Source organism: Mastacembelus armatus, chromosome 4 (genome assembly GCF_900324485.2).
Source record: "Mastacembelus armatus chromosome 4, fMasArm1.2, whole genome shotgun sequence".
NCBI lineage: Eukaryota > Metazoa > Chordata > Actinopteri > Synbranchiformes > Mastacembelidae > Mastacembelus > Mastacembelus armatus.
In genome coordinates, this window is record NC_046636.1 from 26,048,764 (window position 1) to 26,072,988 (window position 24,225).

Below are 24,225 nucleotides of genomic sequence, written 5' to 3' on the forward strand. Positions count from 1 at the left end.
CAGCATCAACTGCAGATAGACCTCAGGTACAGAGTTGCTTTGTTGTGATCACTTGGACTCACTAAAGTGTGCCTGGCCTACATGTAAGAAATGCAAACCTAAATAGGCAGGTCATGTGATTAATTTCACTGTTATTGTGAAATTGTTTTCATGGCTGTTGTGTCCCAAACTCTACAGGAGTAAGCTTCTTCTGACCTGTTTTTTACTGACGAGCAGGAACATGCACACACATAGAGCTGAAGACAGTCAGTTCCTTAGCAAATTTAATTTATTTATGGCGAAGGTCATTTTCCAGCATAGATACTTTTTGGCTTTCTCTCCCTGCTGCAGCCCATATCTCTACCGTTTTGTCATTGCTTACTTTCCTATGTTGTGTATGCTTCTTGAATGTATAATAAGCAGAGTCCGGATGAATGAATAGATGATGTACAACGGTTATATGCTTTAGTCTTACCCAGCCACTCTCTCATCAGTCACAGTAGTCGTCTGCAGACGAGAGGGATTTTTCCAGGCACCACTGTGGTGGAATGAGACGCCACTCACCATTAGTACTAGCTGAGGAAGATGTTAGTGGATGGGCTTCTAATGTAAATACAGATCAAACGTCTTCCAGTCTCTTTCTCAGTGCTTTGTTGTTGCATACTGTGTTGTAAATGAAAATACCACTTTTCACTTAAAGTTTAAAACTGCAATACCCTCAGAGAGCTCCTAACCTAAAAACTTTTAGCTAGAAGTCTCAATCTAAAAGTGATTTGTTACTAATCTTAGAGCAACTCTGAGCAAGAAGAACAAGACTCTTATTTCAGAGAGTAGGTGGGGTTGTCAAAAAAAAACAAAGGTGCATCATAAATTATACACCTTTACTTTGAAAACGTAGGGTAGGAGATAAGATAAACTTTATTCATCCCTGGAAAGAAATGCAGGTAGTCTTAACAGTGTAAGTAATAAGTAGTGAGTAACAGATATGAGGGCATCTGTAATAAAATCACCCATAAATGTCATTCCTGCACACTATGATCTATAACATTTGATTGCCTACAAGCTCTTTTAAGCATTGGGAATAATAAATAACTTTTATCTTTACTAGGATCGTCACTGAAATTTGAAGGGACATGCTCAGAATTTGAGTTTTCTTCAAATTTTGTCACTAGAAATGTTAATGAATACATCGGACCCTGATGTTTATATTTCAGAGCACCTAGTAGTTTTCTGCATTCCCATATAAACTAAAGATAACACTTCTGTGGATAGTTTCAGAGGAGCAGAGGAGAAGTGTGTGTGTCTGTTGCAAGCTGACTAGTGGATTAGCTCTGTCCGATGGCAGAAGGAGAGGGATCTATTTTGACAGTGTGGTAGTTAGCCCATCTGTCTATAATCGGCCGTGTCTGTGTGCTGCAACTGTGGTGCTACCTGCCACCAGGTGGCCAACATTTCCCTGATGTGGACTTGTGAGGCACATTGAGTGTTGTGATCTGCCCATTTTGCCAGCGAACTTAATTTTTGAACAGCTGCTGGTCCTACACAGCGTTTCAGTTCTGCATTTAAAATGACAGGGTTGACTGATCTCATGTATTGGGTTAAGCACAGCATTTCATTAACATAAGCTGTCAGTTTGTCATTTTTCCATGCCATTACGATGAGAAGCCTAACGCATTGAACTTTTTTCTGCGTCTTTTTACTTTTGACTCTCATAATCATTAAATCGTTCATGTTTCACACGAGTCTTCACTATGTGTGTCCACACATAAAACAGAAGATACAGATGAGGCCTATATTTAGAATGATCACCCTGTCATTTTATAGACATTTTTGAGAATTGGAAGCAGGGAAACAGTTCCCATTGGATTAATTATACTTCCACTGATCATCTGGATCTTTTTGCTGTGGATAGGATGTTGTGTGTCAGATATGGATGGCTGGAACAGTCCTGTCTGCCTTTCTGCTCCTCATAGTTGGTGTTCTCTGTAGTTTGGTTTGATTACCAATATAGACTGTAAATCATGTGCAGACCTACAGTGAAAAGACACTACTATTAAAAGACACTTGGCTTTGATATATTGATTTAAAACACGTGTCTTTATAAGCAATGTCTTGTGTGGGAACTTTCAGGAATACAGAGGAAGTGGTTCACTGTGACTCGGTTCTCCTGAATGCTAATGTGAGCTGTTTTCCCGTCTCTCTAGGCAACCTTGGCCGTGTTGACTATATCAGCGAGTTTGAGTTTGACCTCTTCATCCGACCTGACACCTGCAACCCCCGATTCAGAGTGTGGTTCAACTTCACGGTGGAGAACGTCCGTGAGACACAGGTCAGTTTGCTGTGGTCTTTATAGTGTTTCCCTAAATCACTTCATTTCTGTATTTCACAACAAAGTGCTAAAATTGCACACAATCAAATTAAGACAATTGGAGGAGACGAAGTGAATGTTCTCCAAACTGTGTCCCCTCAGAACTGAGGCAGCCTCCAAGCTTGATTCTAGTGATCTCAGAGCTCTGTGATTGGCTGACAGAGGTGGTCACATGCCACAGAGATAAACTGTATGTGTGGCTTCAGGAGGATGGAGGCTTGTTCTACCATTTAAATATAACTTTGCAGGGTAATTAGCATTTTAGCATTTTAAGTTTGCTGCTGTGAAGTTTCTGTGCATTGTGTGCAGTGTCAGGAAAATAAGAGATAAAGTATAGCTGGGGAAAATTTGAAGGAAGTCAAATAAAATGCAAAAGGAGTATATTAACATTCATATTAATAATAAAAGTGTGAGGGAGAACAAGATTGACAAAGATGAGTGAGAAAAAACAGACTTAGAGATAAAAAGGAAAGAAGGGGCAGGAAAAGCGAGGATGAATCCACAGCATGCTCTTGCTGCTGTCTTCCTGTAATGTCCAACCCAGCCTATCTGAAGCTATCAGGCCTATCAGGCCATCTCCCTGCAGTGCTGTAGTCAGCACTAATCACATTTTATGGCTCTGAGATGAATGGGAGGCCTCGGCTTGGAGCCGGATCGATCCCAGGGCCAGATAGACCAGCAGCCTACAGCCTGGGCCAACAGGATATTTGCTGTTGTGGCAAAATGACAGAGAAAGTGTGAGAGACAGAGAGAATGTGACTGGGGAGGGCAATACAACACTGTAAATGACAAAGGATTAGTAAATATCCGATAAAAGAACAAACTATGTACAGTGGCACATGCAAGAGCAAGTGAAACAAAAAAAGACCATCACCCACTTAAAACTCTGGCTCTCGGTTTCTTATCTGTCCAGTTTTCTTCTTCAAAGGCGCCTGTCTGTGTTTGTTGTACTTCAGTAGAAGGTGTTGTGGTTAAGTGCTGCTTGTGCATTTTGCCAAAGTGTGCGCATGTGTGAACACACACTCTGATTAGATTGTGTCTGTGTGCCTGTAGTCATCAGAATTCCCATAAATCTTCATACGTCCTAATGGTTTTAATATAATGCTGATAAGAAGCAAAAAACATAAAGTTGAGAAATTAAAGAGACAGCGAATAATAGCATGAGTAAATAAACCAGCTAAGGGTAGCTATGTGGGGAGAGGCTGTGCTATAGAGATATCAGTGGGTTCCAGGGGAGAACTGGGCTGTTGGAGTGTTTCATCCAGCTAAGCCTTGCTAACTCTCAGCCTGAGCCAGGGGAATGGGGAACAGTAAAAGCCCGTGATATTGGAAGTGAGATGGCCATTTTGAAGGAATGTAAGCTGGTGAAACAGATTTGGTCTGCCTCAATCAGCTTAGGAGCTTTGTGGAAATTGGCTTCACCGTAGCACCGGTTATGATGGCTGGCTGGATGGATGAATGTCTCGTTTTTTTTTTGTTTTTTTTTTGTATGTCCTTTCTTTTTTTGTGTGTTTTTCAAACCACTCACTTACCTCAAAAAGACCACATCAATTCTGGTTACGTTGCTTACAGTGATCAGGGTCATCGTGTTTGAGGTTTTACTTTTTGTTTCTTTTCTTTTCTTTTTTTTTTTTTGGCAAAAGTAGTTGAATGTTACTGTGCTTACATGCTAAACTGAAATGGTAAACATTGCATCCATATTATTATTATACTGACATTAGCATTTGACTAAAACCATCACTCTGCCTCAGAAAGCACCTGGTGTGGCTGTACACTTAGTCTTATTACTTGATAAATGACAATCAATTAGTCGTCACAACTGTTAATGAATTTATTAATAGAGTAGTGATGTCGGCATGATAGTATTTTCTGTAGTGTTTTAGAGGGCTGTGAATCTAGCGCAGGAATATTTGAATTGACTACAAGGTTTATATCTGAATACGTCGGAGATACCACAGTTTGGTGTTGGTGAGTTAGTTTTCAGTAATTTCTGTTTCAGTCATCAGAACAGAAATGTGCAGATGTACAATACTGTAACAGGAGAGATGAAAATGAACTGTTTTCATTTGTGGGTGCACTTTTGCGTCATTGTGGCTGATAATCTAGCTTTATGGCAACAGACATATTACTGTGTCTGGTCTACTTGTATTGCGAGTTGTCTTGCAAAGATGGTGTTGAACAAACTTGAATCCACCAAGAATATATCTCATTTGCTCTGAGTAAAATTACAAGAACTCAGTATACTGGGCCTTTTAAAAAGTTTTGTGTCCTGTGTCCACATTGATTGAATTTCAACTTGCCGTGATAGTCTAGCTACCGCTATTTCATTTCAGCGTCTGTCTATGCTATGACCAGACACCAGTGGATAAGTTGATATGACACCCTATTGGGTAAGTTGATATGCCATTCCATTCTGCTGTAGGGGTGTGCTTGATGTCAGGCTCCGTGAAGGGCACGGCTGGCAGCTATTATCATAGGAGCCTTCAGGGAGCCATTCATAGAAGACAGGCAGTAAAACCTTGCACAGAGTGCCTTCAACTCCTCCAACTGCTGCAGGGGTGATTTGTAAGCCTCACTTGTCCAGGGAAAGCACAGTGCAGGGTGGTTGCTCGCCATAATCAGGAAAGAGGACAAACTGGAGCAGAATAAGCCACCTAGGATCCCTGAAGAACCATCATTACTCTTTCAGGTGATGCTCACCTATTTAAATTCATCATCAGTGATGTTATGCAATTTGTCGTGGGGAATAAGTTGGATGGCACATTAAGTGTAACATTAAATAGGATTTTAAAACTATCACAGAACCATTATGGATCATGTCTTGGTGACACTAATCAACCAGTCCTACTTTTATGCACACGGAATATGAACAAGCCAGAACCAATTCTATAAATTAGAAACTGCTCTGTGTCATTTTTTTAATGTTGAAAGATGCGTCATTGATATTCTGTCTTATGCTAATGCGGAGGGCGGGGGAAAAAAAACAAGTAAAAGAAAATGAGTAAGATACAGAGCGAAAGATGGAGAGAGCAACACAAGAGCAGGGTAACGGATGTGATGCACATTGATTTATTTTTTTATTTATTTATTTTTTATTCACAAGAGATAGAAGCAGGAAGAGAGGATATTGGAGGAGGAAAAGGAGTGGTGCATTTATGAGAAATGACTTGTTCGTGTATACAACACATTTCCCTCCCATCCTAAATAGAGCATGTTAGCAGCAGTGATGGGAAGGCAGCTACTAGTTGTGGCATGTACCGTCAGTGACAGCCTGTAAAGTAGAAGTTTTTATCTGCGCTTGTGGCTTCGTGAACTCTGGACGATATGTGTGTTAGTGTGCGAGCCTGTCTTGGCCATGCCCTTGGGCATCAACACGCTGCAGTCATCCATGTTCCTCTCTGTCTACTCATGTTTGCAGAAATGTGTTTGTCTACTGCACTTCTTTCTCCTTTCTCCCCTCTGTGCTTTCTGCGTCTCCGCATGTCTGTTGTGATGATCTTTGGCAGTGACAGACGGGGGGAGTAGAAAGGCAGGTGTCTAGCAAGCACCACTGGATGAATGTGGTCTAATCACTGTTGGTGTAGTGTGGCCATGAGCGTGCACTGCAGACAGCTATTCGGTGCTGGTTATTTATGTGGCACTGCATTTAGCTTTGCTGGATACACAGGTGTAGGAATAAAGTCCTACTCCCTCATAGACACTTGCCATGGTGTGAAAACACAAGGGCAAAGGCTCATGCACACTCGCAAAGATCCATACTCTCAAACTCACCCATACAATACACAAAGTCAGTTATGTGTTTGTCAACAGGTCTGTTTACCTTCTTGCCCTGTCTTTCTAAAAGACTTATTTGTAGTCCTTTTGCCTTACCTTTTTCTTGCCCTTCTGCCTTTGCACCATATAGCACAAGGTAGATATGTGTGTACTCTGGTGCTTGTGGTCTTCCCTTTCTTTGAAAGTTCATTTTTCTCCTCTCTATGTTCTCCAAAGGAGAGACATTGGTTTTTCCTGTAACTTTGCCAAAGGGATTATTTCATTATACTACACATATGCCCAGAAAGTTTAGAGCGGTCCGAGTTTCAAACCCTGGAAGGAAGTTTTGGAAAGATTTGTGTAGTTTTAAAAGACATACAAGACATCAGACAGTTGTGTCAGGGAGCATAGGATATCATAAGTGACCTTGTTCTGTTAAGGTGAACTAAGGCCATTCTTCCTTATTCTCGAGGCTGATGCTCCCCAGATCACTTCATAATGACATGGACAAAAGGATATGACAACAGCACAGAATGAATTTTCAAATTGTCTCCCTGATAGTAAAATGACTTCTCCCTGGGTTATCTCTGCTGACGCAAGGTTCCTTATCAAAATTCATTGCCCTATTTTTAGCTTGATTCACTTTTTAAAAGGAGGCACAGAGCTTAAGGGCATGTTTTGAAATAAAGCAGACACCCATTTTATTGCGTATTTGGATTGTCTTTATTCAAACAGCTGAGACTCATACATAGCTCTTACCTCACAGTTCTCCGGGGGACTTGTAGGGCTAAAAATAAAAATACAATCCATATACCTATTACTACAGATATTCACTCTTTCTTAATTTATCCCAGAGTTTGAGACCTCTGCTTCGGTTTATGTTTGATATGTCATGAAACAGCTTGGAGCAGCTGGCATGGGAACATCTGTAGGTCCGTTGCTGTGTGTGTTCATCAGTGGGCCGTCCGTTCGGAGCCTGGCATCATGGCACAGTGAGACACTGCCGAAGTGGACACAAAGCATTAATTTTGAAATTCAAGGTGCAGAGTGCAAAGAGCAGTCAGGTTCCTAAAGTTTTAGTGACTATATATATATATTTGGCTCTTTATTATAAAAATGTGTTTAAAAAAGGTGTTTGATATGCAGTATATCTTAAAACTAAAATCTGACCTAAAATTTCAATCTACCACTGCATAGCCAGTCACACTCTCCTTGTTTTGTCTCTTTGTCGACTGTGGCGAATGGTGAGTCTGTACTTTCAAGTGCAAGCTAAGAAAACTCTCACCCTGTCTCTAATCATATCACAAAATCTGCCTAACATAGGTCAGTGGATTAAGACACACTTTAAGGCACTCAATAAATTTACCATTAACTCTACACACATGCACGCCTAAAGAACTGCACATGGAATTTATCCATACACACTAAAGTAAAGGGCCCAATGCTGAGCATCTTTTGATGGGTCCACAGCATGGAATCAGAAAAACAGGGTGAGGGCAGTGAATGCAGGGAGAAAGGAAGCAAGAGAGAAGAGTGAGGTGTCAAAACTGCACTTTTGAGAGATCTATAGAAAGAGGGTGTTAGTCTATATATGGAGAAAACTGTTTTTCTTTTAACATTTACTGGTACATGAATGAATTAAATTGAAAAATCATTTAGTGCTATTTTTAATTATTGCTGATTTACATTAATTGACTGCACCTTCGGTGTAAATATGTAAACCAACTTATTTTATGCCAAAGAGTCATCAGAGACAGGATCAGAAGCCAGCAATGAGAAAGGAAATGAGGAAAGAGAGGGAATAGTGAACAGGGGGAAATAAGGGGAGTTTTGCTGAGGTTTCAGGGGGAGGAATGGTGTGGTGGCTTGCTAAGGGCCTTGCTGAGCTGCTGTGCATCTGCATGAAATGATGAGCCTGGTGTCAGGACATGGATCATCCTTTTACACCGAGTAATGAATACAGATTGCACACCGGATAGAGAGGCTCTGCAATCTGCTGCACCACAAATGAAACAACTGCCGTTCTAATCAAATAGTCTTTTCATGCCAGCGCAGCCCTCAACTTGGGCTAAATTCAATTCCAGATTCGCAGATTTGTGGGTTGGGGGTTGGAGAGATGCAGGAGGCAAGGGGGAGTTATAAATGTTGTAATTAGAGTATTGTTTAATGTGTATGTGTGTGTAGACATGTGTGTGTGTGTGTGTGTGTGTGTGTGTGTGTGTGTGTGTGTGTATGCTGGTGTGGAGGTGGGGGAGTGGGGGCCTCCCTGGCATCATGTTGTCGTTAACCACTTGGTTATTTTAGATAGCAGTTGGAGGAATGGGTCCAATCACAGCAAACACACACACAAACACACACTCATGCGCAAATGCACACATTTGGCTAATTATGCCAACTAGTGGCTTGGGAGAACACGTTCTCTGTATTCTGTATTTAGGGAACAGCGAGGAGCTTTGAAGGAGAGACGCAGGGCCTCTTTGATACTGCTTTTGTTTTTTTGTTTGTGTGGTTTAATAATTTAATCAAGCCAAACGTCCTCCTTCTCTCTGTAACTGTCTGTTGGTTGAGGCTAATTACTTTGCAGATTGTTCTCCTGGTGCTGGAGATGAGAGTTTAGATCCAGAGGGGGGGAGGGGGTGCTGATGGCTGTAATTTAACAGTGTGCTGATGGGCTAAGCTGTCTGTCGACTGCTGTTTTATTGTTGTGGGATGCTGCTGACGAGCTACTATTCTAATATGCACCATCTGATGAGAATGCCTGCAATGTTCTTGTGCATTGTCTTTCTTTTCTATCTATCTATCTACCTGTCATTAAGACAAGATCAAACATTTGCTAATCTATGAAAGTTATTACTGCATAGCCCTCAGTTTTATTTTATTATTATTGGTTGTTGGAAAACTACAAAACTACAGTAGTAGGGATTATATTATTGAGGAGTAGTAAACAAACTGTTGGCAAGTATTATTGTTTTACTTAACTTTACTTCTACACTGTGGAAGGGAGAAAGAGACATCCTTTAAACTAAGTAAATTTTTATCTAATTTATTGCAAAGCAATAAACGTTACTTCTAAATCTTCACAGATGTTTCATGCAAGGTAATGATGCTCTTCTTCAGTAACTAGAGGATCCAGTCTGTATGTCACATTCGCTCGCAAAATGTTTGTGGCATCACTGACCCCGTTTACGCGTCTAAGTGCATCCTGAGTGATCGGATCACAAGTGGACACCGCTAAATAAATAAAAAGATGGGACATGCCCACAGATAACAACTTTTTCTGAGTAACTTAGTTAACCTAGCTTAACTAGATTTCCCCCTACGACAGGTTAGTTATTGTTCAACTTTTGATTGGTAGCTTGCAAAGCTATGCTTTCAAAGTAGCTTCCTCAGCACTGGACATTAGCAAATAAACAATGACAGATTCATATTTACAGCAGGAGGATTTGGATTGTGTGGGAAACGTTACCTGGCACACATTAGGCCTGCTCCCCAAGAGAGATGACCACCTACATCGAATTACTGATTTTTTTACAGTTGTAATAGTCCTTTGCATTTGAGCTAAGAGATTTTATCTTGAAAACCATCCTCCTGCAGTTTTCCCCCTTTAAGCAGACTTAGGAAGTGGCGTTGCACACACATCCTCCAAACACACAAGTGGGTCTAAGTTGTAGCTACCACAGCAGCAGCAAAAGCCATTTTTTATTTTTCTAATAATGTTCCTCCATTGTTTAAGTTTACATCGTTTTGCATATTGCAAATGATATTGTCCTGTCAACCTCAAAAGCTGAAACTGCCCGGACATGTGCAAAAGTTGTTTAAACAGTGTTTTAACATTCAGCTGTACCATACAAATAGAACTTGCCCAGCAACAGATGACAAGTTAGTGCTTGGCAATTTGACCTTAGCACATGTATGCATGAATGCAAGTGTCGAGCTGACCACTTGGAGATGCATGTATATTGACAGCTGTAAACAGTGATGTATCTTGGCTGTCCACTTGTGATCCAGTCATGCAAGACGCATTTTAAAACCTGAAGTCTAACCAGGGCCACTATTATCACACTGCTTACCAGCTTGGCTACAGGCTTCAACAGCCATTTCATTAAACTGACACATTGCATCATTGAAAAGATCAGAGCTTCAGCTTGCATTTGGTGTTCTTGCTCCACTGTAACGTTCGTTTTTTGTTACTACTAAAATATTAATAAGACAAGATTATGTATGTACAAGGGACTGTAGGGAAAACTGTGCGTTTAACTGGGTCGAACCCTGGGGCTTTTTTTTTTTGTTTTTTTTTTACATGTTTTCCCTGTATCAATGGGGTTTTTCTGCAGGTATTCCAGCTTCTTCCCAGTTTAGCCTGTAAGTGTGAACGTGAACGATCTCTAAGTGTCAGCCTTGTGATAGACGTGATCTGTCCAGGTTGTACCCCTCCCCTTGACCAATTGTCAGGCAGGATTGGCACCTTTGCGACCTCTAACCCTTTACAGCAGTGGTCACCAACTTTTGACAGCTAAGATCACTTTTCATGACAAATATTGACGGATATTTGACCACATGGGCTAAACGTGCACATTTAACTTGACTACTTCAAAACCGATAACAGCCCCGTTAAGCTTATTGGTGGTTGGTTCCAAAGTTTAGCCCTGCGGCTCGCTTGATACCGGGTCTCGGTACCCATCTCTAGGCATGAGCTACTGATGGCAGGAAAAACCAGGTTCTTCTTTTTCGATTGCGATCGATGGGTTGGCGACCACTGCTCTACGGGATAAACAGTCATCACTAACACCAACTGCCTGTTCTGTCTTGAAGGTTTCATGTTGTGTAACTGACATCAGTGGTGCTGGCTGTAATTAGTGTTCTTGTAATCAAGTCAACCAGAAGACTAGATTAGTATGTGTGACTCTGCTGTATGATGATCTGAGCCCACAGTACAAAGGATGAATATGCCTTTGTCTTTTAGTTTTGGAATAACATGCCAGCTGAGTTAATGTACATAGACTGATTTATTATTATTATTTTTTTTCCTAGTAATGATTCCCAAAAATGGAATATGAATGTGTTTAGCCTTCCTATAGAGCAGACATTTAACTGCACAACACTACTTTGCTGTTGTAATGTTGCCGTCCTGTTCACTGTTGACATTTAAATGATGGTACCTTTATACACGTTGCTGTATTGAGACTGAAAGGTAAACAGGAAAAGAAGCTCCTTGTTGCAAATACATTATAGATGTGTTTATATTGTAAAAATAATCATGTATTCTAGACGGTGGGCTTGTAAAATTGTGTCTGTGTTATAGTGGTTATTGTTTTTTGAACGTGGGAGGCTGGAAGCCAAGAAGCAGGGAGGGTGAAGTGTTGCCTGTTGAGAGTTGTTTTAATGCTGATTTGATGTTGTGGTTGTTTTGGAGGGAGACACTTTCGGACTCAGTGCTCCACACCCCATGTGGTTAGGTCAAGCCAGTTGGACTAATTGCACTGTCAGTGACACTGGGTGGGGGTGCGAGCTGCCGGTGTCATGCCGGCCTGAGGATCTCGCTGTGACGAGAGACATTTATAGCCACTCTAGTGCCAAGTGCATACATGCTCACTACATACACATAGTATGATATAATGTGTCAGCCTTGGAAATGGAGTGGAGTGTGTGTGTGTTCGTGTGATGGGTTGCTCACACAGAGCTCTATCTCCTGGTTGCACCTGGGGTAGGTGGTGTCAGCAGTGTGCACCACCATAAATCAAGACAGTGGGCTCAGATCTGTGTGTGCATTGTGACTGTCTTTGGTGCCTGCAGGTTTATATTCAGAAGCTGAATGTCAATAAAACAAAGTATTGGTTATTCAGATTGGCTCACATGTTTATTTGTGCGTGTGCGTGTGTGTGTGTGTGTCAGATCCCCTGTGGATCTAACTTCCTGTTCTGTGATGGCTTGTTCACATCTACTATAATTGTTTAATATGTCGCTGGTAGTAACCTCCTGTGGGTGGGCACAGCAGCAAACACACAGAGTAATCACTATCATTATCCTGCGAAAGTTTAATTTCCATTGTTTGTCCATACAGTTGGTATTCAACATACATTGTCTAGTAGCATTGGATCTCCATTTAAATAACTGCAGAAATATGGAGAACCCAACTCATGAGTGAGTATATGTACGTATGTATAGTACAACCAGATTATACATCTTAGATTACAGGTATCCATTTCAACTTGTGTAGGGGTTACAAAAACTCCAAAGGTACATGTAGTAGCTAAATGTGATCGTGAAGGTGGGCTTATGTCTGGTGCTTTGAAATGACATACTGTAAGAAAGGGGCTGTTAATGCACAGCTTGATTCTGCTCTTCCAGAGATGCCCTGACACATTAAGTAAACTTTATAGCGCTTCTCCCTAAAACACGATTCAGACTGGGGATCACAGCGTGACAGAGGCACCTTTCTGCTTTGTTCAGCCTGCGTGTGTGATATCTCCACCGTGGCAGCAGCTCTGCTAGCGAGTGTTTGAGAGTAAACAGATGTTGTTTGTCTTTCTGATGTCGAGATTTAGTATCTCCAGGGATGCAGTGGACCTGTGCTTTCCTGTAAGCTCACAAAGGAATTAGAGATGAAAATAGCTCATACAGATGAACACTGTTTCACAACAACATGGGTCTCTTTTTTACACTGCGGTGCTCATGGGCAATGTAGTCTTGTGGTTGTCATGGTTGTTTGAAATAAGATCTGTTCTTCTCACATATATGCCACGTTAACACTTAGTGGACCATGCTGACTTAAGGCATGTGTTATGCGTGAGGGTAAACTGAGCCGTAGCACCAAATCTCAGTGTGAAAAGTTTTATCTGACACATTTAATTATTCTTTCCTCACACTGTGGGGATGCCGATATAGCTGATATCTGGAGAGGGACATAAATAGCAAGGAACCGCCTTCCCCTCCACTTTAATTGTCCTATTATCATTAGCCAACATACTGTACAGTGGAATGCTGACAGCTTATGTGTGCTGTCAAACCCCGAATCCCAAAGGAAAAGCTCGCCTCTGTGGCTCCTGGATCTGGCAAACAGAAAGTACATCACAACACTCAAATGAAAACCCTGAAATGCCGAGGACCAAAGGAACGAGGGGAAAAAATGAAGAAGACCTAGATTAAAAAAAAAAAAGGCAGAGGAGTGGAAGTTTGGGGTATAATGAGCAGTTGGAATGTGAGGATTGCTGAATTAATCAGACTGCTAGAGCTCATACAAAGTAGGCAGAATGCTTTTCATGTGACAAATGTGTAATTAAGAATGATTTTATAACCCCCCCCCCCCCACATGCACACTCACCCCTTGATGGACTAGAGGTGGGTGGGAGGAACAAAGCATTTTTGTGCTTCCCTGCATATGTCTGAGAGTGTGTGTGTTTGTGTGCTTTTTTGAGAGAGAAAGCACATACAAGTGTGAGAGTGAGATGAGATGGAGGCTTTAATTACAGTGCTATTAGAATAACACCAGCCCCCATTGCTCAGTGATACTGAGTGATAGGATGGGATGTTTTCATTTTGGCGTCAATCCTTTTTTGTCTTTTTGATTTGACACCATATTTTTTCTGCCAGAACATGTGGATTTTAAAGATTTCTTTTTTTTCAGCCCACACACACACAAGATATTTATTTTGACTCCTCATTTTATCAGTAATGGCAGAGATGGTTGATCACAAGCTTTGGAAACCTTCCCTACAATTTTGGTTTTATTCACTGTGGTCTGGCAAGGTTCTGCTGGCATTTTGGTGTAGAGCTAAACAGCTTTAATTACCACCCAAACTCACAGTTTTAGCATTTTCTTTTTTAAATTTCCCACTAAAAATACAGAAAGCAGATATATTGTGTGCCATACATCCAACCATTGTAATGTTTCCTTTTCCAGAAAGACACTATTCTCCAAAGTTTTGCTGTAAATCGTGATTTGTTGCAGTGAGGACTGTTTACTATATACTTGCATTAATACGAGTGAGGAGATAACACAAAGAACTTCTGTTAATGCCTAGTCCCTAAGTATAACTAAAACAATAACAGATGGTTAAATTGCAGTGTTGACAATAAAATTACCAGATTTTTTTTTTTTTTTTTTTTTAAAAACATCCAAATTTAATGAACCTGATCAGCCTTTATACAGTTGGAGCTGCGCACCACAAAGGGCTCTCAATTAATTTAAATAACTCCCCAGAGCTAATTGTTCTTTTGTGTTACACCTCAACCCTGTTGTGTTTTTGCTTCAGATGCTAACATTGGTGCATTTGCTTCTTTATTCTGATTTGTGTTGGACTCTTTTGGCTACAACGTAAAATGCTTTGTAAAGAAATTAGCATTCGAATTAGCATTTATTTATTTATATGTACTTGGTTTATGTTGGTCTTATGTTGGTCTACAGGAGTAGTGATAAATGTATTTATTTTTTTTTAATCCAAGAGTGGGGCTCACCACATTTAGTGCTTACAGGAATTAACCACACATGATAACACAGGTCCTATCCTGTCTGCTAGCCAAATACATTATTAACAATGTTTGATATAATATAGTAATTTGTACATTCAAATCAGCAAATCATGTTTGTCTAGGTGTCACATTCTTTATATCTGATGGAGACAAACAGTCATACTGGTTGTATAGGTGTGATTGTCTGGGCGAGCTGCCGGTGCAGTAGAGCCCCAGCTGTCCGTCATCAACCTAGCTGCATTAACCTCAGCCTCCGTGCCTGCAGGGCCCACCACTTCCATTTCTCTGCAACAAATACAGGTCCTGGCCCAGGGCAACCTGGCAGCCAGCATAGTTAATGACTTATTTACTGTTTAATGGCTGTATACTCCACCACAACAACAATTAATGAGAAAAAGGCACATTCACAAGCAGTAGGAGAGCAAGGTGGTGGAGGTTATTTTCTCCTTCTTACTTTATCTGAGCTCTGCCTTCTGCTCTACCCTGATAAACTCCCGCTCACCTTACCTGGAGACAGACAGGCTGACAGACGCAAGGACAGCTGCTTTTACAGACTCTGGGAGAAGAAAATACATACCTTGAATTGACCTTATTTTTAACTATTCTGTTCTGTTCTGTTCTGTTCTATTCTATTCTGGCTTGAAATGAACTGTACAGCCACGGTGTCCTTGTTCAAATGCAGTTATTGATCTCGTTCACTGTGCAATCCCCCATGTTGTTTTGGCCAATGAAAAGCATAACTCTACTGAAAATGCAGGATTTTTATCCCCCACATGTCATCATAGCCCTCTGTTTTTCACGTGGTTGGATCTTCCTCTACCTTTCCTTCATTCCCACAGTTCTCTGCCTTTTCTGTCGTCCTCTGTTGTTCTCCCTAGCTCTCTCTTTAGCCTTGTGAATACCATCGCTCAAGCAGTGAGCTGTTGCAGGCACTTTGTTGCTGACCATGGTGCTGAAAGCCTTCTGCCTTCCAATTGCCAGAGTGTTCATTTCATGGTTCATATACCCTGTTCTCCATTTGTCAGAGTGCCGTTAGGCCCCACGCTTATTTCTTTAACCCCTTCCCTTACAAATAATAACAAATCAAATGCACATTTGTTTTATGTAAGAGTCACAGCTCTCATGCAACTGTCGAGCTTTCAATTAAGGAGGTGGCACATGTTCTATGCTGACTTGGGACATGTTGCATGTCTGTCATGATTTTTCAAATGTCTGACTTCTTGTTCTCTCATATTGTGCTGCCTAATTACTGTGTGTTTCACGTTTAACTTTGAGCCTTAGCTTTGTGTTTTCAGTGTATTAGCTGTTCGATAAGCCAGTGATACAAGCAGCGTGGCGTATTTAAGCCCCCTTTCTTGTGAACATACTTCCTTCACGTCTCATACTAAATCACCACAGTCATTATATATATATGTATGTAATCTTGTGTGCTGCCTCCAGCTGGCCACTTTAGCTTTTTGATTTCCATGAGAACCTCCTGTTCATACAGTAAATGACTGGTTTAAAAGACAAGACCTCACTGATGTTAAGGAGTCCTGACTGTATGCCATTAAGCATTTGCTTTTCCTTAGTCATGGTGCTGCACTCTTTTAAATGTGAAAGTAGCATCGCACTAATAATAGACTGACAGACTCAAGGTTCAAGTCAGTCTTATCTTCTTGTCATAGTAACAGCCTGAGTTCTGTTTTGTTTACATTTACATACTTATGCAGAATTTAATTTTTAGATGTCATTTGCCATCACCTTTATTTATAGAGCACATGGTAGTGAAAACACCTTTCAGTACAAAGTAATTTAATATACCATTGTTGACTATGGCCTCAAAGACAAGTCTGATGTTCTGTCAACCAAAACCTAACATGACAAGCTATTAAAGCTATACTATCTGTACCTAAAATATTGGTGTGCTGTGCCGAAAGAGGTGAGGGTACTTAAGGAGGCTGTTATATTCAGTCTAAATATTGTCTAATAATATTCTTTAACCTGAACTGTAGTTACACCTCCACAGCCAGTTAATTCTCATTCATTCTCTATTCCATCCTATTCGCTGTCCTTCATTTAGAGAGCCGCCTGTTTTGGTTCCAAATTGTCCTTCATGCCAAGCTGGATTTGTGAGCGGTGCTATGCCAGACGCTAAGTAAATGTGTTTTTCAATCTATCTGCTCCCCAACCATCCCACTTTCGTCCTTCTCCGTCTGCCTCTGAACTCCCTCCAGTCCCCTGTGTTTTTAGGACAATCTCTGTGTCGTCTCATCTCTTGCCTGCCTGCATGCCTTGCTACCTGGCTGTCCATTGCCCCACCACCATCCTCCCAGGTCCCGATAAATAACCCTGCACCTTTCTGGCCCTCAGCTCTGCTGGCTCTTGGCACATTTGTTAAAATATCACTTGCTGTAGAGGGGAAATTGATACTGCTGCAGTGTGCTCTGGGCAATGGAGTTTTGTGTTGAGGTAAAATGCCACAACACAGAGAGTTGGAAAGTTCTGAATTTTAACAGAAAAGAAAAAACTGTTGTTGTTTCTGTCAACTTTTTTTTTCCACAACTACTCTCTTGTCAAAAAGCTGTTCGAATGAATGAAATGTTGGGTCATACAAGCACAAAAACAAACAGCAAGATAATGTTTTGTTCACTTTCCATTAAATAAGACTCACTGTTTCCCAACCATAGTTGTTTTTATATAGAAACAGAGATGCAGTGGCTCCTTTAAATACACAGAGAAGAGCCCCACATCACTGCAACTAGCTAGGTGGGCTTTGAAAAAAGGAACTTCATTAAAGTATGAAAAACTGTTTAGTCTGTTTGGTTCTACTCCGTTGCACCAAAAACAGGCCAGTGATCAGATGAGACATCCCCAGATGACCAGGTAAGAGGAAGAAGCAAAAGTTCCTCTCTGAAATCTGCCATTATCCAGATGGCACCATTAGCGATTAAGCCAGAACATTTCTCCCCTCTTATAATTGACTCCATAGGCTATTAGGCAGGTTGGCACAAGGCGAGGTCCACTGGTACATACTCCAGATGTTCTCTTTGTGTGTGTGTGTGCGTGTGTGCGTGTGCGTGCGTGTGTGCATGCGTGCGTGCGATGTGCAGTGAGTGAGTGAGAGGAGGGGAGATGGTTTGGCTGTTGTTGTGGGTGCTTGTGGTGGGTCCAGGGCTACCTACAGATGGACATAGGGCTGGGCGGGTGCTGGGCATAAGTCACATTCAATTATATCAGTGTCTCTATCAGTCTGTCTGTTCTCAGTGTCTCTCCCTTTCTCCATCTATCTATTTTCCTGTCGCTTTTCCCTCAAGCCATAGGGGAAGAAAGATTAAAGGTTCTGTTTTCTGTGCAAGATCGTTGTCTCTGCTTTTTTGGGTTTATCTGAAGATTACGTTATCTCTCATCCGTTGTATGTCTTTTAGTGTATGTAAGCAAAGTGATGTTTGGCAGACATTAAGTGTGGTTGCTATTATTATACTACAAACAATGCTGAAAGATATATTTTATTTTTTGCATTACGTTTAAAAAAAAATAAATAAATACCTGGCTCACCAGTTAAACTTAGCATAATAAATATTGTAGTGGTATTTTTTTTCATTTAACATTAAATATCAAATTTGGAAAAGGGCATATTTTAGAGACCCACTAAGCAACGACCAGGTCCATTTGCCATTTTAAAGTTGCAGATTAGCATACAGTACCACTGTCATTACCTGCTTCTTCATGCACCATCTTAGCTCAGCCAAAACTCCAACGCCTGAACAGCCTTACACCGGGAGAAGGAGAGGCTGATTTCCAGAACTAGCACTATAGCAGACATGAAAATGCTTTTTAAAGTGTTTGTATTACATTACTAAATGGACTTTCAGTAATCCTTCTATAGATAAAAAAAAAAAAAAGCCATTAATTATTCATCTCCCCATGGCTGGTGGTAAAGAAGAGAGGCACTCTAGGGTTTCCATCAGCTATTAGTAAACAAATCAATGCTGCAGGCTGAGTTCTTTGTCAGTGCAGAGCCATCTGCCCTTTGCCGTGACTTTCAGGTGTAAGCCAGACATGGACCTACATAACACATGATACTGCCTCTTGAGGATAAAATAGATGCACGTAGAAAGTAAAACGAAAGTTTGTCATGAGGGTTTTTTTTTTTATTAAATTATTGGATTTGGAAAACATGTGCAGGAATCTTAATGCACAAACTCATCCCTCTGTGAAAATCAGTGCATCAATCTAATTTGTAAGAATAGTTGTAGTTGCAACCCCAACTGGGTTAGTTCGACACATTAAGCCTCTATACACAGACACTCCCGAATGTGTCACGACCCACCCAGCAATAGGTATTTGATGTAATCAAACGGCGCAGTTTGAAACCCCTAATCCAATTCCTTTGGCAAGATACATTGTAATTTGGTATTGCCGTAATTATGAACTGAATTGTGAACTGTCTGTAAGGGAATTGAATTAGCCGGCAGAAGAAGAGTAATATGATTGGGAACTAGGAGAAATCAATACAGTGCTGCTCGTCATCTCAACATTCACCTGAATCCTGCCTGAATGTGGATCTTTGGGGGATTCAGCTTAATTCAATCTGGTCGAGCTAACATGCTCCCTGTCCCCTCCACATGGTTGACAACAGCTCTGTCTTGATTTAGACTGCCGGGCAGGAACCCTGCTGGGAAAAGCAGTGCCAGAAGAAAAGTAGCTGCAGCTTGATTTTATCCATCTGGTTGTAGGAAATACATGTAGACGTATAAGCCAACACGCAACGCCTCAGACTAACTGCAAAGCCCTTCATACTACAGTTACCAAGCATTGTTATCAAGACTGATGCTGCTGTGTCTAGTTCAGTCCTATGTGACAAGGTTGTGGAGAGTAAAGCCTGCTCTCTGATGAGCACTGCACACTACATCTTACCGCACAGCCATTATTTTGAGGCGGATGTTTCTGCTGTGGACTGTACAGAAGTTGTCATCTTCACGGGTGCAGCCCGCTGGTGTCGGTTCCACCCTCGTGACGTAGAAAAACAGAGCAGAGAAGGTTTATCTTGCAAATGCAGCAACCACCACACATCGCTCTAAAACGATGCCAAGAACAGAGTAGACTGTGTGTGAAGATGCTGATGTTTAAACCCCTGACTTTTATTTTTTACTTCACACATATTTAAATACTCTTCATTTTATTTTTAAATTTCTGTATTGTTATATTATATGAGGTCTGTCCTTCATTTTGCATTTTTGTTTTTGACAAGATGTTAATCTGTTAAGCCTGACAGCTAGTGAGGAATCTAGCTTTGTTAAAAGCAAAACACCTTGCATATTGTGTCGTTCCATTGACCGCCTGACATTCCAGTACAGCACTCTCCATGGTCCCTGATAAGAACGTGATAGCTAGCTAGAGCTCTCCTATTATAGGAGCAGATGGGTTCTTACCATTATTTTATCTGTACAGATAAGATTAAAAATCGCAGCTAACACTGCACATAGGTAATCAGAGATGAGAGGAGAGAGCACCTCTAGTGCCAAGGAGAGCCCAATGTCAAGAAAATCAATATGTCTGCCCCCTCCCAAAATCAAACCCTTTTTTCCTGCTCCCGCACTCAGATAAAAGCTTTGTATGTTGTGTAAAATCAAAGCAAACAGGGCAGGTGCCACATAAGTGGGAAATGTTTTAGTATTTAGTTTTATTTCTGTGATTCATGAACTTCAGCTGCTCCGTCTAGACTCCGTGCCACAGACATATCTTGTGTAACACCACAACATTCTTTCGTTTCAAAGTGTCTTTTAGTTGAGTGAATCAGATTTGATTGCGCACATTGTGTTGTCGGTGAGGGAAGCTCGTAAAGGTTATACAGCCCAGTGAAAGGCTATCTCATTCGCCAGTAACATAGAGGAGCATGTCCCCGGAGCCAGGTGTAGAATGGAGTCAGGAAACAAATCGCTCTTTCTTTCTTGTTATTGAGAATGCGCTGATAAGGTGGGCTGGGGCGCACTGAGAGGTGATTACTAGGGTGAACAGACTTCCACGCGATGATCAGGCATTGTAGTTATGCTTTGTCATTGTCCTGCATCGACATTGTGATCAGCACCTCACTCCTTAGCTACATCACCTGCTGCACCCTGATTCACTGAGCTCCGTCTGTGTCTGTGACACCTACTTAATTCACATGGGTTATTGCTGATTCCCCCCTCCATTTAAGTGCATGTGCATGTATGTGGAGAGGAAGCAGAGGGAAATCATTGCTAGCCTGGGAGAAGAGAAAAACCTATTCAACTGGGTCTCCCACAGTGGCCGTGTCATTTCAATAATGTCCTCTTTCTGCAACAACAATTGTGTTTAACCCCGGTGGATTCAGCTGGCCACTGTTTGTCATTCCCTGTCTTCCCTTCATGCCTTCACAAACACGGGCAATAGCATTGAAAGTATGGCTCATGCCTGTGTGGTGCATACATCATCTCCCTTCTCCAGTCTGAGGAGACGATTGTGAAATGGTCAAACTGTCTGCTCTTTTGTACGGTATGGCTCCTGGATCTGGGTCTGCATTTGATTAGGCCTTATTGAGATTTGGTGAAGTGCAAGGTTTGAGATAAAATGAGGATTTTTAGTTTTCAGGATGCACAGGTTTCCTTCTAGGTGACAACATGGAGAAGCTGCTTTTCCATATTCTATGAAATTGAAATCTCTTTTCTGTTCTAAGTTTATTTCTGCAAACTGCTGTAGTTTTTCCCTTGTTAGGGCAGGAATGAAAATGTAAGTCCTGTTATCTGTCTGTCCCTTCGAAGTTCTCTTTTATACTTTGTACCACATCTCTCTTTTCCCCTGCACCCATCTCTAATCTTTCTTCCACCCCCTCTCCCCATCTCCCTGTGCTGGAGAGCTGCGTGTTGAGGTGATTTATCTGTGGCACTCACTGAGGTCCCATTGCAGTGACACACACACACACACACACACACACACACACACACACACACACACACAATCGCAGACATATGAAACACACACACACAGGTAGGGCTGCAGCTGTGATATATTTTAATTACAGTTTTAGTCAGAAGTAATTAGGGTTTTACATCTACAGGGACAGCTCAATACCCATCCCCCAACACACACGTGTGTATGTACAAAGAAAACCTGCACACACACACACACACACACACACACATACACTGACACGCATATAGAAAACACACTACATGTTTTCATGTTTTGTTCCTTCATTTCCGACAGATTTGGTTTCGATGCTTTTCTCTTTTTGTTTTACTGGCAAGACAATTTAAAAAATAAGTTCAAGTACATGTTTGAAGGCAAACTGCACTTCATCACATATGAGTTCTGCAAAAGCCAACACTGTAGTCTTGCCAATAGTGTACTTGAGTGTCAGCACAGATACCAGCACAGACTTTATGGTATCAACATTAGTTTCTTTCACAAAATGATCATCATCTTGAAATGCATCAGTTTTATATATAAACAGTTGATTAATGGAGCCAAAATGAAATTGACACAATTATGATTTCATTTATAAAAACACAGGTCTACCAGACTAAGAATGTGACCAAATACTTTAATCATTTTTAATGCTCACTATTGCGTATTATGGTTGAAAGGTTTTAGTCACTTGTTTTACTGTATTATACCCTGTCAGCCTATCAGAATTCACAATCCAGTATCACAAGTGACAGCCCCCTCTTCCTGTCTGCTTTGTGGCACAACAGGAGTTTTGGCTAAGATATGTAGGAACCGTGGTGAGAGGGAGGAGAATGCAAATGGATGAGAAGGTGATTTGTGCAGAAACAGATATGATTTGCTCTGCAAGCTGAGTTGAAGAGCAGATTTGGAAGCTGTAAGACACTGTTGTGTTGTCATGGAGTGCTGACAGGGGCGGCAAGAGCTGAAAGTGTGCTTAGGAATTATGAAGAGAGAGATGCAGCACAGTGTGTGTATACACGTGTGTATGTGAGAGTTTGGCTATGTCTGTGCACGTGTGTGTGAGGGTGTGTATGTACGGTGCAGATGGAAAGACTTCTCAGGGATTACTGTGTAACTGGAAGAGGAAAGAGGTGGTAATTGCATTTTAATTACAGTGTTGATGGTTTTGTGCTCTGCCAGATGGAAGGTTCTTTACAGATATAAACACAAAATAAATCAGCCCTCTGGAAAATAAATCAGCCCTTAGGTGACTAGTTACCTGCCGAACTGAGTCCCCAACCTTGTCTCAAGTCACAGGTCACGATAATTAGTTTAGGTTATCCAAACTAGAACCCTCAAACAGCACCCTGTGCCTCACTACATCCCTTGTAATGATGCATATCTGTAATCCTAAGTTTACGTTTTACCTTTAATACATACCCACAGACTTCTCATCTGTTCATCGGTCGAACATAAGATGGTTTCGTATCTGATTCATATCAGAAATATATTTTTTGAATAACTCACTTGTCTCTTGTAAAAATCTACCACTTCAATATAAAATGTTATTTCATTGTGCTCAAATGTGGCACCTAATGCTGCTTTTGACTTGTTTTGTGATTTCCCTGCAAGTTTCTGTTTATACTTAATAACAGAGGCAAGAGATTTTGCTTTCACCAGCACAGCAGCACTGGATGAGCTCCCACAGTGGCTTTATGAGAGTGACCTTTGGCAGCTTGCTCATTGTGCTAGTCCTGAGCTCAAGCTCTCACCTTCCCAGTTTAATGAACCAAATATGGATGCAATATAATAGCTACAGTCAGCAATTTTAGAAGTCATTCTTATTACCATTCTTTTTTTTATATATATATATATATATATATAAAATTTGGACTTTTCATCATTAAGTTTCACTGATATTGAATTTGTATCATTGTATGATAGTGTAATATGAAAGTTTAGAGTTTAAAAATAATCAGTAATATGAGACAAACTATGACTACATGAGAACTATGGGACTATGCTGATGTGCAAATCCCTCTACTGGGAAATGATCGTCAGAAGAATCTTCAGAATTGATCAGGTTAAAGAGGCAGAAGAAAGTTTCAGTGAACTTTGGTTCTTCCGATCAAGGTGAGTCCCCCAGCTGTGTGTTTTGTGACAAGATGACCCTTGAAGGACTGAGAGTCTGACACAACCAATAGTCCAGTGGCCTTTTGGCCTGTGGTTGTTCTTTACTCTCTCTCTGTCTGTTTCCCTGTGCCTCTCTGTCTCTCCTTTCCTTCTTTGCGCTTTATGAACTGTCTGTGGAAGATAAGACAGGCCTGATAAGCTGACTTCAGTCAAAATGCCTCCCCCATCTGTGCAGACCTGTACCTCAGAGGAGAAGATGTGTTTGTATGCTATATGGCCACATGCCTGCTCCAGGGTTGATAGTAACATATTAGGGTTATGATACAGGTTGGTCTCTTTACTTTTCAGTCTAATAAAGGGAATTGCAGAAAGGAGCAAACGGAGGATTGTCAGGTGGAGAAGCGTTAAAGTGGTTTTCTCAGTTTATTCAACAGTGGTGGCAATTTCTTGTCTCCTCAATTGGCTGAAAAAGGTCATCTCACTCTTAACATCAAACTGCATTTGAATCTATAACCGTTAACTTACACATTAAACCTGTCACAGTGCATGTGTATGTGTATGTGCTCAATTTGCAGATAATGGTAAGTTGGCACGCTTAATGGTGGTGGTGCTCAGGTAATTTTAATTAATTT

The 24,225-nt window shown here is 41.1% G+C and overlaps 1 protein-coding gene across 1 annotated transcript in view; it reads left to right on the top strand.

Annotated features, from left to right (window-relative positions):
• Positions 1-24,225, top strand: part of agbl4 (AGBL carboxypeptidase 4) — a 231,753-nt gene that overhangs the window by 16,484 nt on the left and 191,044 nt on the right. The window contains exon 3 of the mRNA XM_026304627.1: positions 2,184-2,308. Within this exon, the coding sequence (XP_026160412.1) occupies positions 2,184-2,308 (125 nt within the window). The remainder of the gene's footprint in view (positions 1-2,183; positions 2,309-24,225) is intronic.